This window comes from Berghia stephanieae, chromosome 10 (assembly GCF_034508935.2).
Source record: "Berghia stephanieae isolate SIO BIC M18660-M18661 chromosome 10, UCSD_Bste_1.3, whole genome shotgun sequence".
Classification (NCBI taxonomy): Eukaryota; Metazoa; Mollusca; class Gastropoda; order Nudibranchia; family Aeolidiidae; genus Berghia; species Berghia stephanieae.
The window spans coordinates 30389023-30414865 of record NC_088369.1 but is presented as its reverse complement, the minus strand read 5'-3'; the positions used below and the strand labels follow the sequence as shown (position 1 = coordinate 30414865).

The 25843-nt window shown below is 34.7% G+C and overlaps 1 protein-coding gene across 2 annotated transcripts in view; it reads left to right on the top strand.

Annotated features, from left to right (window-relative positions):
- The window catches only part of LOC144980956 (glutathione reductase, mitochondrial-like), a 42356-nt gene extending 20944 nt beyond the window's left edge, over positions 1 to 21412 (top strand). Inside the window, exons 6-12 of one of the 2 annotated variants that reach the window (XM_078928958.1) lie at positions 5027 to 5126; positions 5749 to 5835; positions 6182 to 6316; positions 7733 to 7844; positions 11611 to 11742; positions 14083 to 14216; positions 19784 to 21412. In XM_078928958.1, the coding sequence (XP_078785084.1) occupies positions 5027 to 5126; positions 5749 to 5835; positions 6182 to 6316; positions 7733 to 7844; positions 11611 to 11742; positions 14083 to 14216; positions 19784 to 19933 (850 nt within the window). In that variant the 3' untranslated portion in view covers positions 19934 to 21412. Of the gene's footprint in view, positions 1 to 5026; positions 5127 to 5748; positions 5836 to 6181; positions 6317 to 7732; positions 7845 to 11610; positions 11743 to 14082; positions 14217 to 18667; positions 18808 to 19783 lie in introns of those variants that run through there. The other variant, XM_078928959.1, reaches the window with a different exon arrangement.
- The last annotated feature ends 4431 nt before the right edge of the window (positions 21413 to 25843 follow it).

Sequence of the window (25843 nt, the reverse complement as noted above, 5' to 3'; positions counted from 1 at the left end):
TACTATATTCGTAACGCATTCTGATAGTCATGGAAAACAGTTTTAACACTTTGATACATAAATTAGCAATGACTATCCCGCACAAATCTTTGGGCCTCTTTTTCGCTCACGAAGTGCCCAAATTCGCGACAAAATATGGGACGAAGCCGTTCCGTATATTCTATTTTAAAAAGTTAATTACGAAGCTGTTTATCGATAAATATGACTGAAAGTTGGCACACAGTTAGAAAAGAGGTCATTTTAGATTATGTCAAGCGACAAAACTTGTACGATTACCAGAAGACCGTTAAAAATAGATTTTTACTCTTTGGAGTACAATATTTCTAAAACTACAAAGAGGAGAGATTTTGTCGCTCATAAGGTTGTATATGCACATTTCTTCTATTTATATTTCAAATTTCATTTTATTATGATAAGTAATTTTCCCGTATTCTCACAAAACATCAACCCAAATTGCATTTCAATGAGTGAAAATATGGAGACGGCCATTTTGCTTACCCCATCCCGTGACACGAAAATGACGTGAGCTGCCAGATGGCCAGACTTTAACCGGACCAAATTCGACTTCAAAAGTGGCTAAATAGAAAATCATATGGCTTTCGCTATTAAGACTGGCCCACTTAAAATGAACTAAATTTTAACAAACAAAAAATTGAATAGACTAGAATAAATGTCACTGAGACAAAAATAGATGAATAAAATTTAATAAAAGAAACGACACAAATCCTCGCGCGCTTTTTAAAAATTATGGTATTGTTTCATTGTTAGCCCTATGTCGTAGGGATAGGAAATTAACACATTCTCTCTCTCTCTCTCTCTCTCTCTCTCTCTCTCTCTCTCTCTCTCTCTCTCTCTCTCTCTCTCTCTCTCTCTCTCTCTCTCTCTCTTTTTCTATCTCTCTCTCTCTCTCTCTCTCTCTCTCTCTCTCTCTCTCTCTCTCTCTCTCTCTCTCTCTCAAATAAATACTAGAAATAACATAAGCCATGGTCTCACGGGACTGATTGATAATAAATTACCAGGCTTTTTTCGTATCATTTGTATGGGTTGTAGACACAAAATTACACTTCGGAAAAGTTCCAAATGATCAATATTATGTATATTTTAAAACAAAATTATAGTTGACCCTAGCCATACAGCTCTAAAACTATACAAGTTAGAACTCTTCTGATGTCTTCATCATATTTTCTGATAATTCTGCCATAAAATTGCCAAGTTTTAATATCTTAATTCCACGTATTAAGCGAGATACAGCCACAAACCAGAATAAAACGCAGAAAAAGCATCCCATATTTTCCGTATTTTTTTCTGTTTGTGAGTCATCCAAATAAATGACACATTTGAAACTGCATAACTTTGTTATATATTAATGGATTTTCAAAATTCAAAAAGATTTTTATTCAGTGGAGATAGGGCTTTGATTTAAGAGTAGTATTTCTTACAAAAATAGAAAACAAAATTTTCATAGTCATTGCTACATAAATAAGAAAATGAGAGCAAATTCATTTTTCAAGAACTTAGAATTTTTTTGCTTGCGTATTGATGTAAGAAAATGTTCCAACTTTGACATCATGTAACTAAACACTAAAAGATTGATCATACTTTTGATACATATTTATAAATTACAGTGACTAGATAAATAAAAGACAACAAGATTTAAACCAGACACAATTTTTTCTTAAATCTCCAATGTGTTGAAATTCCCCAAAACACTTGTGAAAGTAAATGTTTTTGGCCTTCAGCATATACTATATTAACATAGTGATCATACAAAATGACATGTAATTCACGTCAACGGGTAGAGAGTACTCCTGGGTAGAGGTCCAATTTTTTTCAGACATTTTCTTCAAATGGTCTTTGCAAAATAAAGAAGTGATCATCAGGAAACACACAATTTTACATGTTGGCAGAAAAATAGCTATAGTCTTTGCTCGGAATGAAATGCTTAACGCCATGCTTGGCCTCAGCAGCGGAAAAGGTAGGCTGTAAGAGCTCAGGAAAGTCGTTGAGGATTTTACGGAACTTATTGCTGTTGGGTTCTATGAGAGCAAGATCAGAGCCCGAGCATGTTGAAACAGAACTGACAGAGCATTGGATGTGGGAGAAAGATTTAGCTTCAGTCAGTCGGTGTCCTTGATTATCTACCAGCAGGTTGTGTTGACGTAGAAAATCTGCTCCTAATAGAGGATGCTTGACATTAGCCGATATCAAGAGTGCTTTGAAAACACGTTTGCCAAAACGAAGGGTTACGAATCGGGCACATAGGTCGCTATGGAAGATCCATTGCTACCAATAAGGAATGTCCTGTAGTTCCTGACAGAAACTTGTATCCCTGTGTCCACAAAGAATTGTCTTTTGGAAATATCGTCCATGACAAACAGTTGTGTTACATTTGAGTCTGATATTGTTGTTGGGGGGATTGTAGTAGAATAAAATGACGGACCAACAGTTGGATATTCTACTGCTGGCCTGCTCTTCCGTTTCCCTGATGTTTCTTATTTTTGAAGCTGTTGAAGAGATTATATGGATTGGTGCAGTGTCTGGCATGTGATCCAAACTTACGATGAAACCAGCAAATGGTATCGATTTCAGGCAGATTGGCAGGTGTCGATACCGTTGGTATCAGGTACGGTTTTTGAACGTTAGAACACACTCTCATACTTGGTGTCAGAGAGTTGTAGAGATTATCGGCCACTTTCACCAGTGCTCGGTGGTCTGTTTTATTAGGCTGTCATCTGCATTTTTTGCCAAATTGGGACCTAAAACTTGCCAAAATTTGCCAAGAAATTTGCCAAAAAGACCAAACTTTGCCAAAGAATTTGCCGCACTTTGGGTCCTTATTTGATGATTTTTTAACGAAACAATCCATGACTGAAGTTGGAAGTGTAAGTGACTTGATTTATTTGACTTGAGAAATGAAATGACTGTGAGTAGCGTTGTTACAAAGATTTTAAAGGATCATTATCCGTAGAGAGTAGCTTCCCTTGGTTTGGGACCAGGCAAAGCTGCAACATTTCTCAAGTTTCGCACCTTTTTTTTTTCGTTATTTTGTTTTCGCTTCTTATTTTTCCCAAAATTTGCCACGCGATTTGCCAATTTTCCCAAAATTTGCCACGATTTGCCAATTTCGGGAAATTTGCCAAAATTTGCGGATCACCCTGATATTTGCAGCCGCAAAAAATGCAGATGACAGATTAGGGGAATTAGCCAGGGGCCTCCGAATCGCTTCGGGTAACAGCCGTAACAAGATATGATGGAAAAGGAAGCACGGCCTATGTTCCCCTAAAAGAGCCAGCATTTTGTCCATTAGTTCGGAAAGTTTGTCTAGTTCTTTAATATCCAGTAGAGTGGCTGCTTTCTCTGCTTCTGATAACTCGTACACATCCATAAGAAAGGATTTAAGGGAGTCGTACTTACAGTTGGGAGGTGGCGAAGAAATGACGGCTAATGATCTAGATGCTGTAGCCACATCAAACACGGCCACTACGTGGCAGTATTTTTTTTTTTTTTGCACTGTTGTGAATCCGCACAGTATCCGCACAGTGCAAACTGTGCCTCGGTTTGCGCAAACCAAGCAGAGGGGCAAGTGGTCCATTGTTGAAATGGAAACGCTCAATGCAAAATAGTGTCCATTACAACTTTGTTGTTAAATCAATCAAGCCCACGAGTGCCTTCAATTATCAGACCTGCAAATGTATGCACATCGACTTCAAACAATCTCTTTATGCTCAACAATATCCTTATAATAGCTACGTTTAAACCGATTTTTCGAATCATATATAGAGCAAATTTGTTACATGTTATGGAAAGCAAGTATAGTTCTAAGATGTTTGATACCATAACCAACACGGCAGGGCAGTTAGTTCAATAGTTATGCAACTTTTTACTTTGGACTTTTGGGGTTGTATTTCAAATGGACCAAAACCTCAGGCGAAACCTAATTTTTTTCAAGACTATGACTGCATTAAAAAGTTAGAAATCATTGCATTAAATATGCTAGAAAATCAATTTGGTGCAATATTCGAATACGAGGTAGAAATTACAAAAAAAATTTTAAATACATAACATATTTAAATAAAGCCACACATACTTGAACAAGACATCAAATAAAAGCCTAGAATAAGTACTATTGAATAAAATTAAAGTAATTAACCAAAATAATCATCTTCACCAAAATATCCCTGCTTCAAATTAAAAAGTGGAAAAAAGAAAAGAAAAATAATGAATTTAAAAAATACAGTTACAGACATCAGAAAACAGTAAAATCAAAGCTTGTTATCAGTACTACTAGATAAAATAAAACATAGCAACATTGGTATTTGGTTGAACTCGAAATGTTGGAATTTTTATGCAATAAGGTGTCGTTCGCAGCACAACTTTCAAAGATAAGAGTCTATATTAAGCATTTCGACTTTGGACAGTTTGATTAGTCAACAACGTGAATTAAGCCAAACAACAGATCCGACTCAAATATTGACACAAAACAAAAGAGGGGAATGACGGACTTTCATATGATTCAACAATCGAGGGGTTTTTTTTTCTTGAATTTCATTTTTGAAATATGCTTGTTTAGAGCTTAACTCCTGCAAACATAATTTAAAGTTATAACTAAAGAAAGATCTTTCCATTCCCGTTATTTTGGTAAATAAATCCAATCATCGGTGTAGTTCAGCCTCTGTGGAGAGTGCCAAAGGCGTATAATTTAGCTATCAAAACATTGTAATTTCCCATAAAAGATGTCTAGAGCGAATTAATTTAACATATATCTCCAGCAACACTAATCAAATAAATTTGATATTTCTAGAAAAGCAGTTTTTAACTGTGCTACAGACATGTTTCTTGATTAAATATGAAGCAAATCCCACAGTTAAAAAATATTTAGAGAAAAAAACTCACGCTGATGGTGTAGTTTTGAGTTACTGGTCCATCTAATGTTACCAAAGATCCAAAACGTACAGAAATGACATTGGGACTTTGATTTAAGTCTTAGCAAAACAGAGGTATTCACTTAATTTTTATTCGATTACAGAAAAGTTGTTGTTGTAGGTGCTGGCTACATTGCTGTGGAATTGGCTGGAATATTTGGGGCACTTGGGTCAGATACCTCTCTGCTGATTCGATATGATCAGGTATACATATCAAACTATAAGCATGAACTGCATTCATTTCCATTAATTACTGTTCAATTTGTCTGAAGGTCATCTGTCAAAACATATTTTAAAAGTTAAAAGAAAAGAAAATTAATTATAATTAGTAAATCAAATTACCACAATCAAAATATATGAGTATTATATTAGAAAAAGTATGCATTCATAAGATAAATGTAACCAACTGCCAACTGAAAATCCTTTCAATTAGTCCAAAAAGTACAGAGGAATCAACAACTACTTGAACATTACTTTTCATAAAAAGTAATTTAGCCATCTTATTTTGTAAATAATAAAAGCTCAAGTGAAGAGAATGTGGAGATTGCTTTCAATAGAAACAAGATGGCAGAAATGAAAATGTAAACAACTCTATGTTGAGACCGGCTGTCAACGAAATCTTTAAAAATGTAAAATTTGACATTTTATGTATCTGCCATATAAATTCGGCCATTATTTGTGAAGATTTTGATATATGTTGCAATCTGTTAGAGAATTAAGTTATTATTGTTATCATCATTATCATTGTCGTCATCATCAACATCATTAATATAATCTTTCTATGAAATAACCATTTTATGACATAACTTTTATGTCCATCAACCAGGTATTGAGGACGTTTGACAGTTCTATCAGCAAGGCTGTAACAGATAATTTAGAACCAGGTGGTGTCAAGCTTAAGAGAAAAACCCAGGTGAAATTTAAGTTGGTTTCAGTATGAAGTCAACAGGATTATATATTATCCTTTTATTTGTCGCATTGAGTTTGTTGCTAGATGGTGCAGCTGCAAGACATCTTGTGAATTGCGTATTTGAAACAATTTAGATTAGCCACCATTAGGCAAGACAACCCAATAGATTACATATAGATTTGTTAATCCCGAAATAAAATTAGAATTTAAAAGTTCAACAAGATTGCATTTTCAGCACATATTCAATTGAAATTGATTCAGATGGAAGTGGGATATGTTGTAAATGCTGTTTATTTACTTTAAAATGTCATATTGTGTTGTAATTAATTCCTATATTTTTGTAACACAGGTCAAGAAAGTTTCGAAAGAAAGCGACGGCACACTGACTCTTGACACAACAACAGGAATTATTGATGGAGTAAATTGTCTTCTTTGGGCAATCGGACGGAGACCTAATTCTGATACCCTAGGCTTGGAAAAGATTGTAAGGAAGAATCTAACAATATGATATGTGTTTTGTGAGTGATATGATAAAGTTGAGGTTAATTTTCCATGAGACCGTTAAAACATTTTCATTTGTGTTTTTCAAAAAGGAAATTAGAAGATAATGGCATTATCATACATTCATTACTTTACCTTCTTTGAACATGTTAATGGCACTCATGGCAGAGGTCTAGGACTGTAGTCCAACCAAGTTTTTAAATGAAGTGATCAAATAAATCAGTAAATGTGTTTTGTGAAACTACAGTGGAATCCAGTCCCAAATTTTCTGGTCATTATCAAAGTGTGTACCATTGATAATGGATAAAGTCAAACTTTTTGGTCTGACGATGTTTGCTTTAGGATTCCTCTGTATCAAAAAGCTCTTAGGCAGACATAACACCCACCTGTTTTATCAATTCTCTTGCATGAACATGAAACATAACCATCTACTTGATAAAAGTAGGTCTGCCATAAAATATAAGGCGATTACAATAGGTGGTTTTGGTAGATCCTTAGAAAGAACCTGCGAGTGGAGGATAGGGAAAGATGGATCAGGTTCTTGACACACATGTCCTATTATTGGGATGGGTTACATAGACGCAATACATGAGGTGGGGGATAAAAAAATGAAGATGTAATGTAAGGAGGCAGATGTCCAGGCTCGTATAAATGTAATGCAGAATCCTCCAGACAAAATTAAAAATACTGATCAGGAAAAGAGCTGCAACATCACTCACTTATCCCTAGATTCTGCAAAAGGAATCCCAAAAAGTTGATGTTCTGAACAAACATGGCAGTTTTAGGATTTACTGCTTGAGGAGCTCAGACTATATAAACAAATTCATATCAAGGTGGTGGACAACTCTATATTCTTCAAAGAATAAAGAGGAATAAGTCTTGTAAGTCTATGGAAGCCCTTTTAGTTTTTCCCAGGTCCGTTAACAGCTATGTTACCTACAGTAATATCGATGCTACTCGGGGTTTAATGAAACCTTAATGCTGCTGTTATGTTGAAAATGATCTTATTAGAGTAAAATTGAATTTTGGTCAAGATTATGACAAAAATCTCATTGTGGCAACTTACTGAAATCTGTTGTTCATCTTGGTGATAACAGTGGCAGATTGATTTTAAGATCCATTTCTGTACTTAGGAGCAGCCTAAGCTGGGAAAGGGACAAGAGCGTTCAACATTTACAGAGACAGAACAAACAGGAGATGTTAAAATTGGTTGGCAAATAATGTAGTGGACAACACCTAATATTCCACCTTACGGGAGACCTTACATGGATTTAACAAATCCTACTTGTCTAATATTTTCATAGGCATTTGTGCGTTACAGATGCAAAGGGATCCTTTATATATGATGATTGACCGTTTATCAATCCTATTTGTGTATTGCCTTAACATTTTTCAACAGGGGGTAAATGTAGACAAACAGGGCAACATCATTGTTGATGAATACCAGAACACAAATGTACCCGGAGTCTACTCGTTAGGAGATGTGTGTGGAAAAGCACTGCTAACACCTGGTATGTTGTTTAATCATTTCCATATACCTGCAAATGTTCAACCAATTGAGAAAATTTGACGAATTAGAAATAGAAAATATATATTATGGCATAGTTTCAATTCCATATATACAATATAGTAGAACACCTTTCTGATAAACACATAATGAATTAAGGGAGATAATAAACATATGTCTGTGCTCCATTTAAAAAAAAGTATAATTTTATTAGAATTATAATGCATATAACAGCAAGCTGTGATGAACTGGCAGGTTTAATGAGGTCCTGGTTATGCACAACAAAGATTTTTTTCCTTCTTTGTTTTAGACAAACTACAGTGGAACCTTCGTAAAACAGTGAGGGTGGAACCAGCCTAAACTCTCTGTTATAACCTAGTCCTGTTATCGCTGAATATAAAGGGAAATAACCCAAATGGCCTAAATCACCATTTAAAATGAACTACTTAATGATGTACCATAAAGTAGTTAGTAGCCACTAACAAACTCACTCACTCAAAAACACACAGCATTCATGAACTAGGCCTTGGTTGCCTTCAGCTGTACACTTAGCTGAGCGTAATGTAGGCTAATACATTGTATTTGGAGATATTGAATGGGTTTCACACCCCAGTTATAACCAATTAAAGCTCTTAAAAGTCCTGATATAGCCAGTCAATTTTAGTAAGGGCAAAGAAGGAGAGAAAAACATGGATTTTAAAGAACACTGTCATATAACTGCAAGCCTGTTATATCAGGACCTGTTATACCGAGGTGCCACTGTAGCCTGTATATTTTATGGGGCCCCTATAGATAGTATGCGCTTGGCTAAGAAGCTCATAACATTGCCATCCGGAAGTATAACGGACCAACACATAAAACTGTGTGTATCCATGAACGTTTATAGTCAGGTTAATACTGTTCAGTGAGCATTACTCATAAACGCAGATGGCAAAAACAATAACAAAGACCTGCATGACGTCATCTTCGAACTATCTATACAGTTTCACTGTTTCATACATATTTTTACAGATCTTAATTTTAAGGACAATGCCATATTGCTTTTTGATTAATCTGTTGAGCCAACCATTGCTTTCCTCCCATAGTGGGCAAGGAGGTACATACGGTGTCTTCTATCCCCTTATATCTGTTATCCAACATGCTTTCTGTCTTTGTCTTGGAATGAGATTAGTTGGTTTTTTTCCTGGCCCCCGTCGGAGTCCAGGCTGGGAGGGAAACAGTCAAATGCATAGTTATTGTTTTGGGAGATGATGTTTTTTTCCTTATAAATCATCTCTCTGTTATGTATTATTATATTTGTTATTTTTAATGTATAATGTTGGCATTTGAGTGTATTCCTCTTTGTTGGATTTTGTGCTTGTGTCCGGATTAGACTTATAGGTGATCGCAAACTAAGTACATTGGTGGTATGCTCTTGGAATCTACATCTGATCCCTATTCGTTCCCATTCCCCTTTGTCTTACTTTCTCTTGGGTGCTTTAATTGTAATTCTAAAATTTTTACTATCCCATTTTATTCCTTTTAACTGGCGCTGATATAACCTAAATGTGTTGCAAGCGCCGTAAAACCCTTAAAATCAAAACAAAAACAAAAACCATTGCTTGCTTAAAAATTGGCCACTTTAAGCTTGTCCGCAATAATTTTTGCCTTCTCGCAGATGATGGGGCCAGATGTCCTAAAGGTCGTTTTGTAACATTCACCACAAAAATACCCCAACACTAAATCAATTTGAAAAACTAATGACACTACTCATTTTTATCAGTAGGACATCTCATTGGCCAGAAAAGAAGAGATTTTATTTGCTACGAGGACGAAATGACATTGATCGGAAATGAGGTTGCCTATTAGGCTAGATTTTTATGTATCAAGGGTTGGTGTCATCTGGAGATTGTTGCTATATCAATGTCGCTCATCAGGGATTTTCCTAAAATGTTTGACGCTATTTTCATTTTTTAATTATATATATGTATATAGCCGAAAAATCAGGACCATAGGTCAATTTCGTCTTCCTGGGGGTGTTGTTATTCAGAGGTTGCACTGAAAGAATAATAATAATAATAATAATAATAATAATAATGCTGATGATGATGATGATGATGATAATGATAATATATTATTAAATAATGTATATAAACTATTCTTTTTTTATAAAAGGGTTGGGGATCAAAATTGTTCTGTACAGCTACGTAAAGTTTTTGCCAACAATTACAGAAATACTGGCAAATCTAAAAATTATAAAACTATTTTTTACAGATTGATAAATGAATAACTTATAACCTTTTAAATTTTTTTATCACCCGTTGACTCAAATGATTATTTATAAAAATCTGGTACTTATACTGATAGGTCATTTGACATTGGGAATTGCCATCTGGCTGTCCTGTTTCCAGATTCATTTGCATGCAACCGCAGACTTTGTTACCAGAATGATTTTGATCGTTAATGGCTCGTAAGATTCATCGCGATCTCTGTTCATTTCTGTTAATTATTACATTAAAATAGATGAGTACCAGGCATTTATTAGTCTTTATTTCTTGCAAATATTGGGGGTTCTCCACCAGTAATGATGATAATGATAATAATGATGATAATAATAATAATAATAATAATAAGAAGAAACATGACGACAAAGACAACAATGATGATTATGATGATGATGATGATGATGAATTGTGAATAATAATTTATAAGAAATGGGATTTATTCTATAATAATAATAATAATAATAATAATAATAATAATAATAATAACAATAATAATAATAATCATAATAATAATAATAATAATAATAATAATAATAATAATAATAATAATAATAATAATAATAATAATAATAGATCTTTATTGTCCATAAATATGGCAATTTGTCATTAAGTTACACTTGTTATAACGTTATAGAATAACTATAACATTGAACAGATATTTCACTCTCTCTCTCTCTCTCTCTCTCTCTCTCTCTTCTCTCTCTCTCTCTCTCTCTCTCTTCTCTCTCTCTCTCTCTCTCTCTCTCTCTCTCTCTCTCTCTCTCTTCTCTCTCTCTCTCTCTCTCTCTCTCTCTCTCTCTCTCTCTCTCTCTCTCACGCGTGCGATATACACAACATAAACATATTCATTTCATTATCAATTCGTTACATTTTTGGCAATTCAACACCAAATATTATCATCATTATCAATTGGTCACTTAATCTAACATTAAATAAATTAATCAGTCAATCAGTCAACGCATCAATCCTTGGTTTTGCTGTACCATATGAAATATTCAACATTTTTATTGCTGATGGAACCAACGTTGATTTATACTTGTTAGTTCTGCATTTAATCTGACAAAACCTTCTCCCAGATGGTAAAATACTAAATTCATGGTATAAAATATGTTTTTTATTGTTGGTAATTGAGAATGCTTTCCTTTCTATTGCTTTTCCATGAATTCTTTCTACTCTATCAAGAGGATGGTTTATTATTTTTTGATGCCTCTTTGTAATTCTAAATCATCATACAACGCTTTATATAATATTAAGCGAAGGATAGGTCTTCAATCAACAAATCGTGAAATAAGATGAAATTAGCGGTGCAATTTTGTGTCGGAAGTAAACATAGCCGCCGCCATTTCGATTTCCTTGAGACAAAAACATTGATACGAACGATTTTTCCGAGGATTTGAAGCAGAACTCTAAACGTTAAAGTTTGAAGTACATACCATTCATTAATACGAACAATCATACAACGTTTAATACGTAAATGAGTATCAATTCTCTTTTCCCATTCCACAGTGGCCATTGCTGCAGGTCGCCGTCTCTCACATCGCCTGTTTGAGGGAAAGAAGGACCTTAAATTGAATTACAGCAATATTCCAACTGTTGTGTTCTCACATCCACCTGTAGGAACTATCGGATTGACTGAAGGTATGTGATACTACTTCGTTGATCCCAATTTGTATAGCTGCCTACTTCCCTATATTTAGGGAGGTTATCTTTTTTGTCCTAAAGAAGTTTTCAAGGTTGGTATTGAATGAAAAGAATAGCCTTATATTTATTTCAACATCATCATGCTCTTCCTTCCCCTCAACGAGATGATAAATAATTGCTTTCTCTTCTTGTAAACATCTTTTTATTTTGCACTAATTTTCTCATTCATATGCTGTCCTTATTTGTCTTCTTTGTTTTTGTCAGGGAAGGACATACACAACCGATACTTTTGGTGCTGCTCTGCTACTATCAATACTAACTCCTACTATCAATACTAACTCCTACTACTACTACTACTACTACCACTACTACTACTACTACTACTACTACTACTACTACTACTACTACTACTACTACTACTACTACTACTACTACTACTACTACTTCTACTACTACTACTACTACTACTACTACTACTACTACTACTACTACTACTACTACTACTACTACTACTACTACTACTACTACTACTACTACTACTACTACTACTACTGCAGGCTGTAGGGTGTATTTGGTATTACCGGCGATTGGTTTTGGTCTTGTCTTGCGAACAGAAACCAGTCTCTATTGATGGTGCTCAATCTGGGCTTCAACTACTCTTATTTGGGGTTCCTCATGGATCTGTATTGGGTCCTGTTCTATTCACTCTGTATACTTTTCCACTTGTGGATAAGATAAACTCTCACTGCTTACTGCACCACTTCTATGCAGATGATACTCAAATTTATTGCTAATCCTTTATCGATCTAGAAACAAAAATCTAAAAAGTGCATTGAAGACGTCAAGGCATGGATGGAATGAAATTGTTTGAGATTAAGTGATGTAAAGACAGAAATTTTGTTGGCTGGCAGTAAGAGAATGAGAGAATAAGCGTGTGAAGGAGGAATGAATGTAAATGGATGCTCTATAAATTTCATTAACCAGATAAAAAATCTTTTAGTGTTGCTTGACATCGATCTTTCAATGGGACATCAGGTCAGTTCATTGAAAAAGAAGCTATTATTTGAATTAAACAACAAAATTAGTAACATTCGGAAATTTATATCAAAAGAAACATGCCAAAAACTAATGTCTTCATTAGTATTTTCAAAATTTAAACTGCAATTCAATTTTGTCCGGTATATCAAATTAAAAATTAAAAACATTGCAAGTCATTCAGAACAATGCAGCTAAATTAGTGTTAGGGAAAAAGAAGTTGCATGAAGCGACCCCTCTTCTTTTAGAGCTGCACTGACTGTCCATAGTTTGTAGGATTGACTACAAAGTAGCAACATTGGTTTTTAAGTGCCTCCAAGAATCTGATCCAAATTACCTTAATGAACTGATTGAATTGAAATCCCCTGTTCGGAAATTACAATCAGCCTGAGATGTGTTCATGTTACGCACTCCCCAGAACAAATTAAATGCAGGTAAAAGAGCTTTTTCATCGTCTGACCCCTCCATTTGGAATAAATTACCTTTTGAGATTAGAAATTCAGAATCCCTGGAGGCATTCAAAAGCAGGCTAAAGACATATTACATTATAAAACATTTCTTTGCTTGAGTTTATTTATTTATTTTTTTTAAAAATGTATTTCTATGTTGATAACATTTTAAATATTGAATATGTATCTATCTGTATCTAATAGCTGTAGTAATTGTTTAATTAATGATATATATTTGTATATAAGTGTGCAGTATTATTGCTACTACTACTACTACTACTACTACTACTACTACTACTACTACTACTACTACTACTACTACTACTACTACTACTACTACTATTACTACTACTATGAGGGACGTTAGAAAAGAAACCAGAAATTTGTAAGAACTCAAATTCAAACTATTGAACTTCAACTCAATACAAATTTATAAAACGTCATAATAAAGACCTTCTGTGAAAAGTACAATTATGACGTGACTTGGTGTAAAAATTCTGGTGTGTTTGGAGTACCTATTATTATTATTATTATTATTATTATTATTGTTATTGTTATTATTATTATTTTTATTAATATTATTATTTTTATTATTTTTATTATTATTATTATTATTATTATTATTATTATTATTATTATTATTATTATTATTATTATTATTATTATTGTTATTCTTATTATTATTTTTATTATTGGTATTATTATTATTATTATTTATTATTATTATTATTATTATTATTATTATTATTATTATTATTATTATTATTATTATTATTTTTGTGGTTGTTGATGTTGTTATTCATTTTCAAAATTTAAGTAACCAGTCAATGTTTTGATAACTCCATTATTTCAGATGAGGCAACTGCTAAATATGGGAGAGACAATGTGAAGGTCTACAACTCTAACTTTGTTCCAATGTATTACGCCATCTTAGAGCACAAAAGTCGGTGTGTCATGAAATTAGTTTGTGCCTTGCCTGATGAGAAGGTCAGTAATATTAACAGCTATTCATTTTACATTGCTTTTATCTGTAATCCACAACCGAGTAGTCGGCGCTGCTGCAAATTGTTTTTGTGTGTGTGTGTGTGTTTTCTTTCATTAAGTTTTATTTTGTTTTTAATTCCTTTAAAAAAATGATAAAAAATCAGTTCCTTAGAAATACAATATTGCTTAACAATTTAGATGAGTGGCAATATTAGCATACTAGTACTAGTAATAAAGTGGTCCTGTTCCTGTTCTGTTGTGATCACAGGAATCCCTCCTGTCTTTATTCAAAAGAAGACAATGTCTTGGTTTGGCCATGTTTCCCACCATGAGACATTGGCAAAAACTATTATGCAAGGGACTTTGTGGAGGGAGGAAGAAGGAGATGAATAATGTAACGGATGCTAGATGGATAATGTAAAGGAATTGACAAGGATGGACAGCCCAAAACCACTGAGAAAATCTGAGGACAGATCTGGGTGGAGTCTCATATCTCCTCTCAGGAGTATGAGGTGAGGTGATTAGAGTGGTTATGAACTTCTCAAAATGAACATAAAAGGTTTTAAATGTTGTATGCCAACCTTAATAAGACAGACCAATCTATAATTGTTGGATCTAAAAAATTAAAAAATATATAACTCCCTTTATTCATCCCCATGAGGAAATTTGTCTTATTCCAAGGGAAGACTGGAATAACCCAGGCATCAGTCGCAGTGCAGGGCTGCAAAGTGAGCTAGGGCGAGGTGACTTGCTCAAGGCCATGCAGCGCAATGGCGGTTGATTGGTCTCGGTACCTTTCGGATACGAAGCAAAGACTGTACCGCTGAGCCACGCTGCCCCATCTACAGAGTTACCTGATAACAGTGATAAAAGTGAATGCCTTTGTTTTCTTTAAATTCAGTTGTTTATTGAAATTGTCACAGTAGAGGCATTTCTGCAATGATAATAATAATAATAATAATAATAATAATAATAATAATAATAATAATAATTTTTATTGTCCAAATAAAAGGCAATTCATGTGAGGTAAACAATTCTCAGTTTGGTTCATGGTATGAACATCAACACATTTGCAAATACAGACACATACATACACAAACATACACGCTAGCACATTGTTTCTACACATGTATACAAAAGAAATGATCGTACATACATACATACATACATACATACATACATACATACATACATACATACATACATACATACTTACTTACTTACTTACTTACTTACTTACTTACTTACTTACTTACTTACTTACTTACTTACTTACTTACTTACTTACTTACTTACTTACTTACTTACTTACTTACTTACTTACTTACTTACTTACTTACTTACTTACTTACTTACTTACTTACTTACATACATACATACATACATACATACATACATACATACATACATACATACATACATACATACATACATACATACATACATACATACATACATACATACATACATACATACATACATACATACATACATACATACATACATACATATGGAAATTGTTTATTTCAGGAAATATACATGATAATGTAACAAGGGTAACATATTCATTGACATAATACCATTTCCTAAAATAATGTACAATGTATAGAGCTGGAGTAATAATTTGATCAGTGAAGTTTCAGACTCTGCCACAGAATTTCCCAGAGGTAATAATGATATTAGTGTTGATGACGATGATAATGATGATGATGACGATGATGAAGATGTAATAAGGCGATAGGTCGCCAGTCGTCGGCGTTGTCCTTGTTCCCATTCTTTTTTGGTACCAGTGTTATGATACTGTGTTTCCAGTCTGGGGGGACTTTTTGATATTTTAAACAGGTGTTAAAGATGGCCGTAAAAATTGGTGCCAGTTTGTTTATATTTTGTTTTATATATTTATAAGTGACACCGTCTGCCCTGGGTGACTTTTCATTAGGTAATTTTTTAACACAGCTTGTGAGTTCGTCGATTGTAAACTCACTTGTTGATGGTGTCCATGCGGGAGGGGGGATAGTGACATCATCGGACATACATACATACATACATACATACATACATACATACATACATACATACATACATACTGACTGACTTACTTACTTACTTATAGCCTACATACATACATACATACATACATACATACATACATACATACATACATACATACATACATACATACATACATACATACATACATACATACATACACACATACACACATACACACATACACACACACACACACACACACACACAGACAGTTTAAAGTTTTTACCCATTTCTAATTTTTATCGCAAACCGTTTTGTAATTCTTAAAGGTATACGTGCCTAAATGAGTCAATTTGCCAATAAAGATTTAGAGAAAGATAAAATGAGTAAATATGAATCATATTTTGTTCCATAGGCCATATTTTATATAAATTTGTAGATAATAATTGTGTGAGGTTGTGGGAAATATGCTTTTTTGAGTAATTTACGAATCATGTCATTTAAGATATGCATAATAAGTTATTTATATAGCGCTCAGCTTCCACATAAGTGCTCAGCAGCGCATAGCCTAGTCGTGATTATACGTTATATAAATACTATTTATTATTATTAATACTATTATTATTATTATTATTATGCACCAAAGGCAGTGCACACAAAGACTGACAGGGAAGAGACTCATCGGTGGCCAATCAACAAGCTGTTTATTCAAAATCTATAAATCATATATCACAGAATTAGTAATAATTACATGGCAGTATAGAAATATACATAAACAGGAATATACGTTATGTAATATAACGTCAATGCACAAGTAGAGTTAACTAATGACACGAATATAATGAATTCATTTATATATTCAATTGTGACATTATTTAGAAGAACTGAATGTAATTAAGTGTATTATCAATGGAAATATAAATTTGGTAATTCATTTGCAAAGGGCAATAACTCAATAATCATCATCATATCTTGTCGCGCCAGTGAGTCAGCCAGTCTCGGGCAGTCTGGTTGCATTCCCTCAGGTCAGCATTGGTGCAGTGAGGTCCCAGCGAGCATTCGGACAGGATGTGGTCCATGGTCTGTCTGGGGTGACCGCATGGGCATTCAGTGCCCGGTGAGATTTTCCATTTAAAGAGGTTGGTGGCGGTGTTTCCCACCTTTGCTCTAGCTCTGTTCAACGCCACCCATTCTTTTCTCTTGAGGTCTGTGCCTGCTGGGAGCTTTTCTGTTGGGGGCTGGAGGGCATCGTTTGCTGTCTTGTCCCATTCTACCCATTTGTCCAGGCGGAAGAATGCTGAGTGGTCTGGGTGAAGGCTCTCTACTGTGAGGAAGCTTTTTCTTGATTTGAGCCTGCTTTTGGGGCAATTGTGGTCATGAAGGGGTGTCTCTGGTCCATTTCCTGTTTGTATTTTTGTATTTGGGCATGAGTTTCCCTCCGGATGTGTGATGGGGCTATTCCTGCTGCACGGTAGACCAGTGGTAATGGTGTTGCTCTCAGCTGGCCCGTTATGATCCGGCAGGCGTTGTTGAGCTCGGGGTCTAGCTTGGAGGCATGGCATGATCGGGCCCATACAGCTGAGCAGTACTCCGCAGTTGAGTAGCTGAGGGCCAATGCTGTGGTCCTTAGAGTTTTAGGGTCAGTTCCCCAGTTCATGTTTGCCAGCTTTCCAAGGAGGGCATTACGCGTGGACACTTGGTCTTTCTCACGTGTTCTCTGAAGGACAGAGTTCGATCAAGCGTCACTCCGAGGTACACTGGGTGGTAGTTGTACTCTAATGTCTGGCCATTCCACTTGATGTTAAGTTTTTTGTGGGCTTGGTGGTTGTTGAGGTGAAATGCACACACTTGTGTTTTCCCTGGGTTGGCGTTCAGCGAGTTTTTAGTGTAGTACTTTGTAAGGGTGTCTAGGGCATTTGTCAGTCTGCTCTCGATTGGTTGGAAGGACACATCCTGTGTTGCGAGGCATAGGTCATCAGCATATATGAATCGGCGGATATTTGGGAACTCAGGCTGATCATTTGTATATATGTTGAAAAGTGTTGGAGCCAGCACTGATCCTTGGGGAAGACCATTCTTCTGGGTGCGCCACCTGCTCTTCCGGCCATCCATTTCAACAAAGAAGCGCCTGTTTTCGAGAAGTGACTGGATAATATTTACAATTTTCTTATTCTTTATCATTTTAGCCACTTTGAGGAGTAGGATCTTGTGATTCACTGTGTCATAGGCTGCAGTGAGGTCGACGAAGACTGTGCCAGTGACCTGTTTTGTCTCAATAATGATAATGCACCATAACAATTATTATTATACAAAAGGGGACAACACAAGGCAGCAGTTTCTAATGTTACCACTGTTTTGATGTTCAGTCCAGGCGATGAACTAGTCATTGCATTTGTGTACAGTTAGTTGCAAACCCGCCCGGCAGCTGTGATGCAATACAATTTCAATCAGATGCTTTGCAGTTTCAGGTTCTTTGTCACAACATGTACATGTGGGACAGGTGGATGTAGGGTGGCCGCTGTTATACAGATTCTAGACCTTTGTTTGTGGCCCCCCAGTGTCTCCTTTTGTAGGTACACAAGTCTGACAACTTCTCTCCCAGTTTTGAGAAGACTACATCCCCACCCCCTCGAGGGACCAAATTTTTCTAAGTCCACTTCCATCTCACTTGTGCAACCACGTCTGGGAAGCTAGCTAAGTACAATGGTTGCCGAGAATTGTTTCAGCTCATACTTGAGACACTGACTATTATGCATCTGAGAGTGGTTACCCTCTCTATGTTGTGAAGTCAGTGCCTAGTAATAGTCTCCCACCAGACATCAGGGAGCTGGATATTCAATGATGTCATAATGCATCCGAACTCTAATTTTAAGATTCCTAAAAAATAAGAGAAAGAGAGATTATCCACTTTAAAAATGTAGATAGATTGCAAGGAAAGTATCTTTTTTTTCTCCTTCTTTACAAATACATTTGAAGCACAATGTTTAATTTCATTAAATGATTGTATTTTGAGTGAGAAATGTGACAGAAATAAATGACTTAAGTTTTGTAGATCATTTTTTTACTAGTGCAACTAAATATGCAACTTCCTGCCTGCTGTTAACGACTTCTAATTGTCTGGAAAAACTACTTGATTTGAACGATTTGTAAACAAAGATGCTGTAGTAAATGTAAACTAATTTTACTCCCTCAGCGTAAAGAAACGTTAGAATTTAAAATGTATTGATTTGTTGTTTTTTTTCACTTTGTTGTCTGGTGATCTTTTGTTATGACTTTTGCCTTCTGACCTGTTGCTCTCAGATTAAAATATTGTTGTGATGGTGCAAATAGGAGTCCTTAGAAGAAGGCTCTTTATTCCCATTCTCTTGACATACTCAGGTGTAAAATGAGCCCCTTAGCGTTGTCTCTGTTGAAAAAAAATTAATCGCACATTGCAGGTGTCCTTCATATTCATTGTTGCTGAAAAACGACTTTGTTTGAGCACACAACTTGGATAGTGCTTGACACGAAAACTCATGGGATTAAACATTTTTTTCATTATTTTATATTCAATTTGTGTTTGTTTGTTTGTTTATCAGGTTGTTGGCCTTCACATGATAGGACAAGGTTGTGATGAGATGCTTCAGGGGTTTGGGGTAGCCATTAAGATGGGGGCAACAAAAGCACAGTTTGATGAGTGTGTTGCTATCCATCCAACATCCTCGGAGGAACTTGTCACAATGAGATAGATAGCTAAACCAATATCTTTGAATAATCAATGTTTTTCTGTTTGAAAACAGTACACGCAAGTGATTAATTCATGTGCTGAAAATTATGAGCAAATTCAAAGTATTTATCAAATAATAAGATCAGAATGAGCTTTGCAAATAGCAAATACTTTAAGAACTCGTGGGTGGAAATGTTAACACACTGCCATATTTCTTTTTTATAAATTTCTCACATAAGTTCTTTTTTTTTTGTTTAATCACAGAATTTGCTTCATTTGAGTCTTAGGAATAGCTACTCCAAACCTATTTTTCAAATCATGCTTACAACAAACATGTTACTTGTTATTGAACATACTTATAATAGGTAGTCCAAACTGAATTTTTTTTCCAAGAAACACACCCATTCAATGTTTTTCTTGTAGAACTTTTTATTCTGATTACTATGATATTTGATTTGTCTACCTAGGTCAAAAACTAAAAAAGTTATGGCAATTTGAAAATCATGGATTTTGGGCCGAAAACGGGAAAAGTTAAAAATACTAAATTTCCCAAGTTTGGGGTACCCCAAAATCATTATTACTATAGATACAGATCTAAAATCTCTTGTGGTTACAAATATGATGGCTTAGAATAAGCCCAATTTTTTTGGGAAGGCTATTTAGCATAGTTTTACCACAATAACTTTTCAAATTTCAGAAAAATCACAGAAAAGCAGTTTCCAAAAAATTGCCGAAACATGCGAAAAAGACCCAACTTCAAACTGTCGTAACTTTTTTGTTTGTTGACATAGGATGACATATTATATATCAAATTAATCAGGTTTTAAAGCTCTATCTGAATGGTGTGATATTTAAGTTCTGTAACATCATTATCAGTAACTCAAGAGAGGAAAAAGGTAGCCAAGTTTAAGAATTTGGACAAAAGTACCCAGACCCAGTGGTGGCCGAGAAGCTATTTTATCAAAATAATGGAACAAGACATGTTTTATAGCTAAAACCAAGGTTTATTTATCATTCTATGCAGTAAAAACTGAAAAAGAACTGCACTTTGATTATTTTTTACATAAAAAATCAAGCACATAAAAAGACAATATACACACACGCATACTTATAGCCAAAGATTTTTTTCTCACAATTGTTTTCTTTTCGAACTACTCAAAATTTGAAAGCCTTAACCGCTTGGGTGGTGTTGGAGAACTATTCTCTTGCTCAAGGACATTTTTCAAGGACTCTATCATGGTATTGAGTGGGGCAAATTTCAAATTTTTAATCTGCTTGAAAGTCTTACAATATCTGATTTCATTTTTGACAACTTCAGTAATGAAGGTTTTTGATTTATTCTCTGACTTTAGCCTAGCTATCAAATTGTCAACATTCTCAGCATTGGTGCATGGCCCACCATGATTTCGAACATTTACAGACACCTCTGCATTTTTTGAAATTGCTTGTATCTGATGTTGTTTGGAAGTACTCGCCTTGACTGGAAAGATGAATGGAAAAAGAATAAGAGGAAGACAAAGAATAACTTATTTGAAAGGGATAAGAACTTGGACAGATGAAGCTGAGAAAGGTGGCGCTGCTTTAATAGAATTGGCAAGAGATAGATTAGCTTGGCGGAAGATGACCTCCGACGTCTGCTTCAGATATGGAACTACATGATGATGATGATCTGATGTTGTTGGTTCTCAATGAATTTCTGTCTGATTTCATTTTTGACTTCTTTCTCAACCTCAAATTCCTTCTCTTTTAAGTTTTGGTGCCTGTTTTCTGGCAATTCTGAACATTTTACTTTTCTGCTTTCATGATTTCATTTTTAGAGAGAATAACGTTTTGTTCCTTTTGACAACATGATGGGCTGATCTATTGTAAAGACGTGCATTTCTGCGTTTTGAAAAGTCATAATCAACATCTCCAAAAGCACTTTCACCAACAAGGTTTGTAAGGGGACAATGTTTAAGAGAGTCTGGCAAAGAAGAATATGAAAGCTGTGAAAATTTGCCATCATCCAAAAAATCTGACAACTGCCTGTCTGAAATGACCTTAAGCTCACTGCAAATCAACTGAATAGCCTTTTTAATCAAAACAGAATCACCAACATCAAGAAAAGATTCAACAGCAGAAATTGAGCAAGATTCAATTGACCAACTGGGGCCGAAGACAGATGACGTCATGCTCTCTAAACAATCACTAGGATCAACAGACCACTTCTCAAAGAAACTAACCATTGACTGAACAAGAGTTGGAAATTCAGCATAGGATACTTGACTTGTAACAATCATCCAGTAGGGACCAGTGACTTTCAGAAACAAAAGAGCAATTGCGCAAACAAATGAAACCAAGACATTATCATCCATATCAAAAGCAACACTCTCAATTTTTGAATTCCTATCAGCACCAAGAACACCGGAAGAAAAAAATTGTTGAATCCCCTTCATCAACAAAACAGGATGAATGAAACACTACAGACGAATGAGATAATGTGGTAGTGGCGTTGTTAAGATGCATAAACAAAAGCATTGATGGACAGGAAATTGTATGCTACTTTGTGAGGAATAAATAATATTGTGAAATTTTAACAACGCCACTACCACATTGTCTCATTCATCTGTAGTGTTTCATTCATCCCGTTTTGTTGATGAAGGGGAAACCCGAAACGTCCATTTGATCTGAGTTTGTAATTAAATTGAAGCTTACATTCAATTTCACATTATTATTTATTTCTTCGAGCTTCTAGCAGCAACATTAACAGTACTAACATCAATAAAATTTTAATTCAGAATACACAAAGTAACATTTTTATTTGGTTTGGAATATTGGAATTTCAATCAAATGAGATGTTGTTAGAGCTGCTCGTGACATAATTTTCACAGGTTCAGTGATTGATTTTGATATTGGAAAGTTTGGTTAATCAAAAGCCTGGATCATGGCATACTCAGATTTGGACACAAAACAAAAGAGATGACGGTTTCCATTTGGTTCATCTGTCAAGGCTAAAAAATAAGTCGTTTTTTCTTGATTTTATTATTTAAAAAAAAATAATTTTTTAGCAGTTACTCCCTTAAACACAATTGAAAGTTATAGCAAAAGATAGATCTTTCTTTCGTCGTTATTTTGTTAAGACTTTTAAATAAATCCGATGGTGTAGCTAAGCCTGGTCAAAGAGTGCCAAAGGGGTATGTATAATTTAGCCATCAAAACTCTGTAATCAGTTGAACCTATATTTCCAGTAAGACTATCCAAATAACCTTCATAGTTTCAGAAAGAAGAAGAATAGCTCTTTTAAACTGTGCTAGAAATATATAGCTCAATTATGAGGCATATGACATCAGTAAAAGCCAATTTTCGAGAGAAAAACTCTTGCTGAGGCAGAATCAGGTGGTTTGGAGTAGCTATTAATAAAGAAACGGATAATCTTCTTTTTGATAAGTTAAAAAGTATTCATTAAGAACAATTTGGCACATGAAGCTGGAATTTATCCTAATTTCCTTAGTATGAACTGAAGAGTCACATCTTATACCCTTTGGATTGGATTATCATACAAACCTTCCAGATCTAACATATACCTAATCATTTCAAGGTGGATAGAGAGGGTAAAAATGTGACTCTTTGTTGATTTCAACCAAGCTTGTTTTTTTTTTTTGTTTTCTAATGGGCTTGATTCTCAACGTGTCCAAATAACTTATTCGTTTGCTTCTATATTATGGGCCTTAAGTATTTATTTTGCTGAATTAATATGTTCTTACTTTTGTTTTTTAAAGAGAAAGAAAGAGGGGGGGGGGGGGGGGGGGGGGGGGGGGGTGGGTGGGGGAGGGTCTGGGGTCAATATCGTTTGGCTCATAGTCATTCATATTATCGATATGTATTATGAATATTCATTCAAAGCCATATGGTCCATGCCAGAGTTTGTCCCAGTTTCTATAACGTAAAATAGAAATTGCTTGTTACACTTTGGAGAGGACTTTAATTTTATGTAAAGTACTTTCTGCCTGATCTGACAGACCCAGCTACCTAAACATTACTGGGTGGACATGAGGGGGGAGGGGGGTGGTCAGTAAAAAAAATCATTGACTTCACCCATGATCAATCCTGGTCCAATGCGTGTGAAATGAGTGCTTTATCAACTGAGCTATTGGAACCCTCAGAACCCTGTTTATGGCAAGCTGAGTTGAAATATCATAATATTTTATGTTAATACCTTCCAGTTGCTATGTACGTGCTGCCATCTTTGACTTTGACTCTCTTTTCAAAATTCATATTTTTCAATGTCTGCATTTGAAGCTTTGCATTGATGTATATAATAATATATAAATCCTGTGTGAAAGAATTTTAGTTTTATTGGTAATTTTTATTTTCGTGAATTTTCAAAACTACTGTTTGAGAATTTTTACAAAGTTGTTGTACAAAAAATTTTAGTTTTTCAAAACTAAAAAGCATCTCACAAAATGCTTCAGACAAAGAGTTTCGTTTTAATCAATCATCATTCACAGCAATTTTGAAGAAAGTCGATTGAGAAAACAAAGTGGATAGGAATTAATAAGTCATTTTGAGAAAATCTATGTTGTGCTATATTGTTGTAGGCATTTATCCCTTTCCTTTACTTCTTGATAAACTACTGTATTGTCTCAGCCTTGGTTCTGTTTGTATCCTTTTTTGTCAAAAAATAGACTGTAACTAAACTAGATTAGCCTTACAAGGATTGTTCCTACCTCCCACAACGGGCAGGGAGGTACTTGCTGTGTCTTCTATCCCCTCTTATCTGTTTTCCAAATGCTTTCTGTCTTTGTCTTGGAATGAGATTGCTTGGTTTTGTCCTGACTTTGGTCGGAGTCCTTGGCTGAGAGGGAAACAGTCGAATGTATAGTTGTTTTGGGAGATGATATTTTTTTCCTTGTAAATCATCTCTCTGTTATGTACTGTTACTCTTTTCATTTTTAACATATGATTTGTAAACATTTGAGTGTATTCCTCCTAGTGGGATCTGTGCTTGTGTCTGGATGAGACTTTTAGGTGATCTCAAACTAAGTACATTGATGGTATGCTCTTGGAATCTACATCTGATCCCTATTTGTTCCCAGTTCCCCTATGTCTTACTTTTTTTTGAGTGCTTTAATTGTAATTCTAGAACTTTTTCTATCCAATTTTCTTCCTTTTTTTATATAACCTTAATGTGTTGCAAGCGCCGTAAAACCCTTAAAAACAAACAAAACAAACCTTACAAGGATTACTGTGACCTTTGAACTTGACAAAAGTCAATGATTTGGCAGGAAGCATGTGAGAAGGCATGTCATATTGTACCGATGAAAAGGCGACTTGTTGATCACTTTTATTTTCGTAAATTGTCGAAAAGAGTGTTGGAGAATTTTTACAAAATTATACAAATTTTTTTAGTTTTTCAAAACTAAAAATCTCATAAAGTGCATCAGACAAAGATTTTAGTTTTAATCAGTCATCATTCACAGCAAATTTGAAGTCGATTGCTTATAAAAAATGTTATGAGCATAGGACCTCTTAGACATTTCCCCACAATCAAAAAGGGATTAAAATTCCCATATGATATTTGGGTCATTAATCATGATCTCAGACCCCCTCCCCCCCCCTTCCCTCTCCCCTTCCTTAATATAAAATCAGTTGTTAGACTGCGTAATAACCATATCATTATTATTATTATTATTATTATTATTATTATTATTATTATTATTATTATTATTATTATTATTATTATTATTATTATTATTATTATAGGCTGCCTCTATTCTCATCCCCCCGCGGCCGATTGGATTACCGAAAAAAACGTCGCCGGCTTTTTGCGATTTGGATTTGATTGATTTTTTTTTTAAATTGTGCAACTTGTGACAAGAAACTTAACAAATTACTGCATTACAACCTTTGGATTAAACATACAACAATTGTGGACTACTATTATGAAGACTAG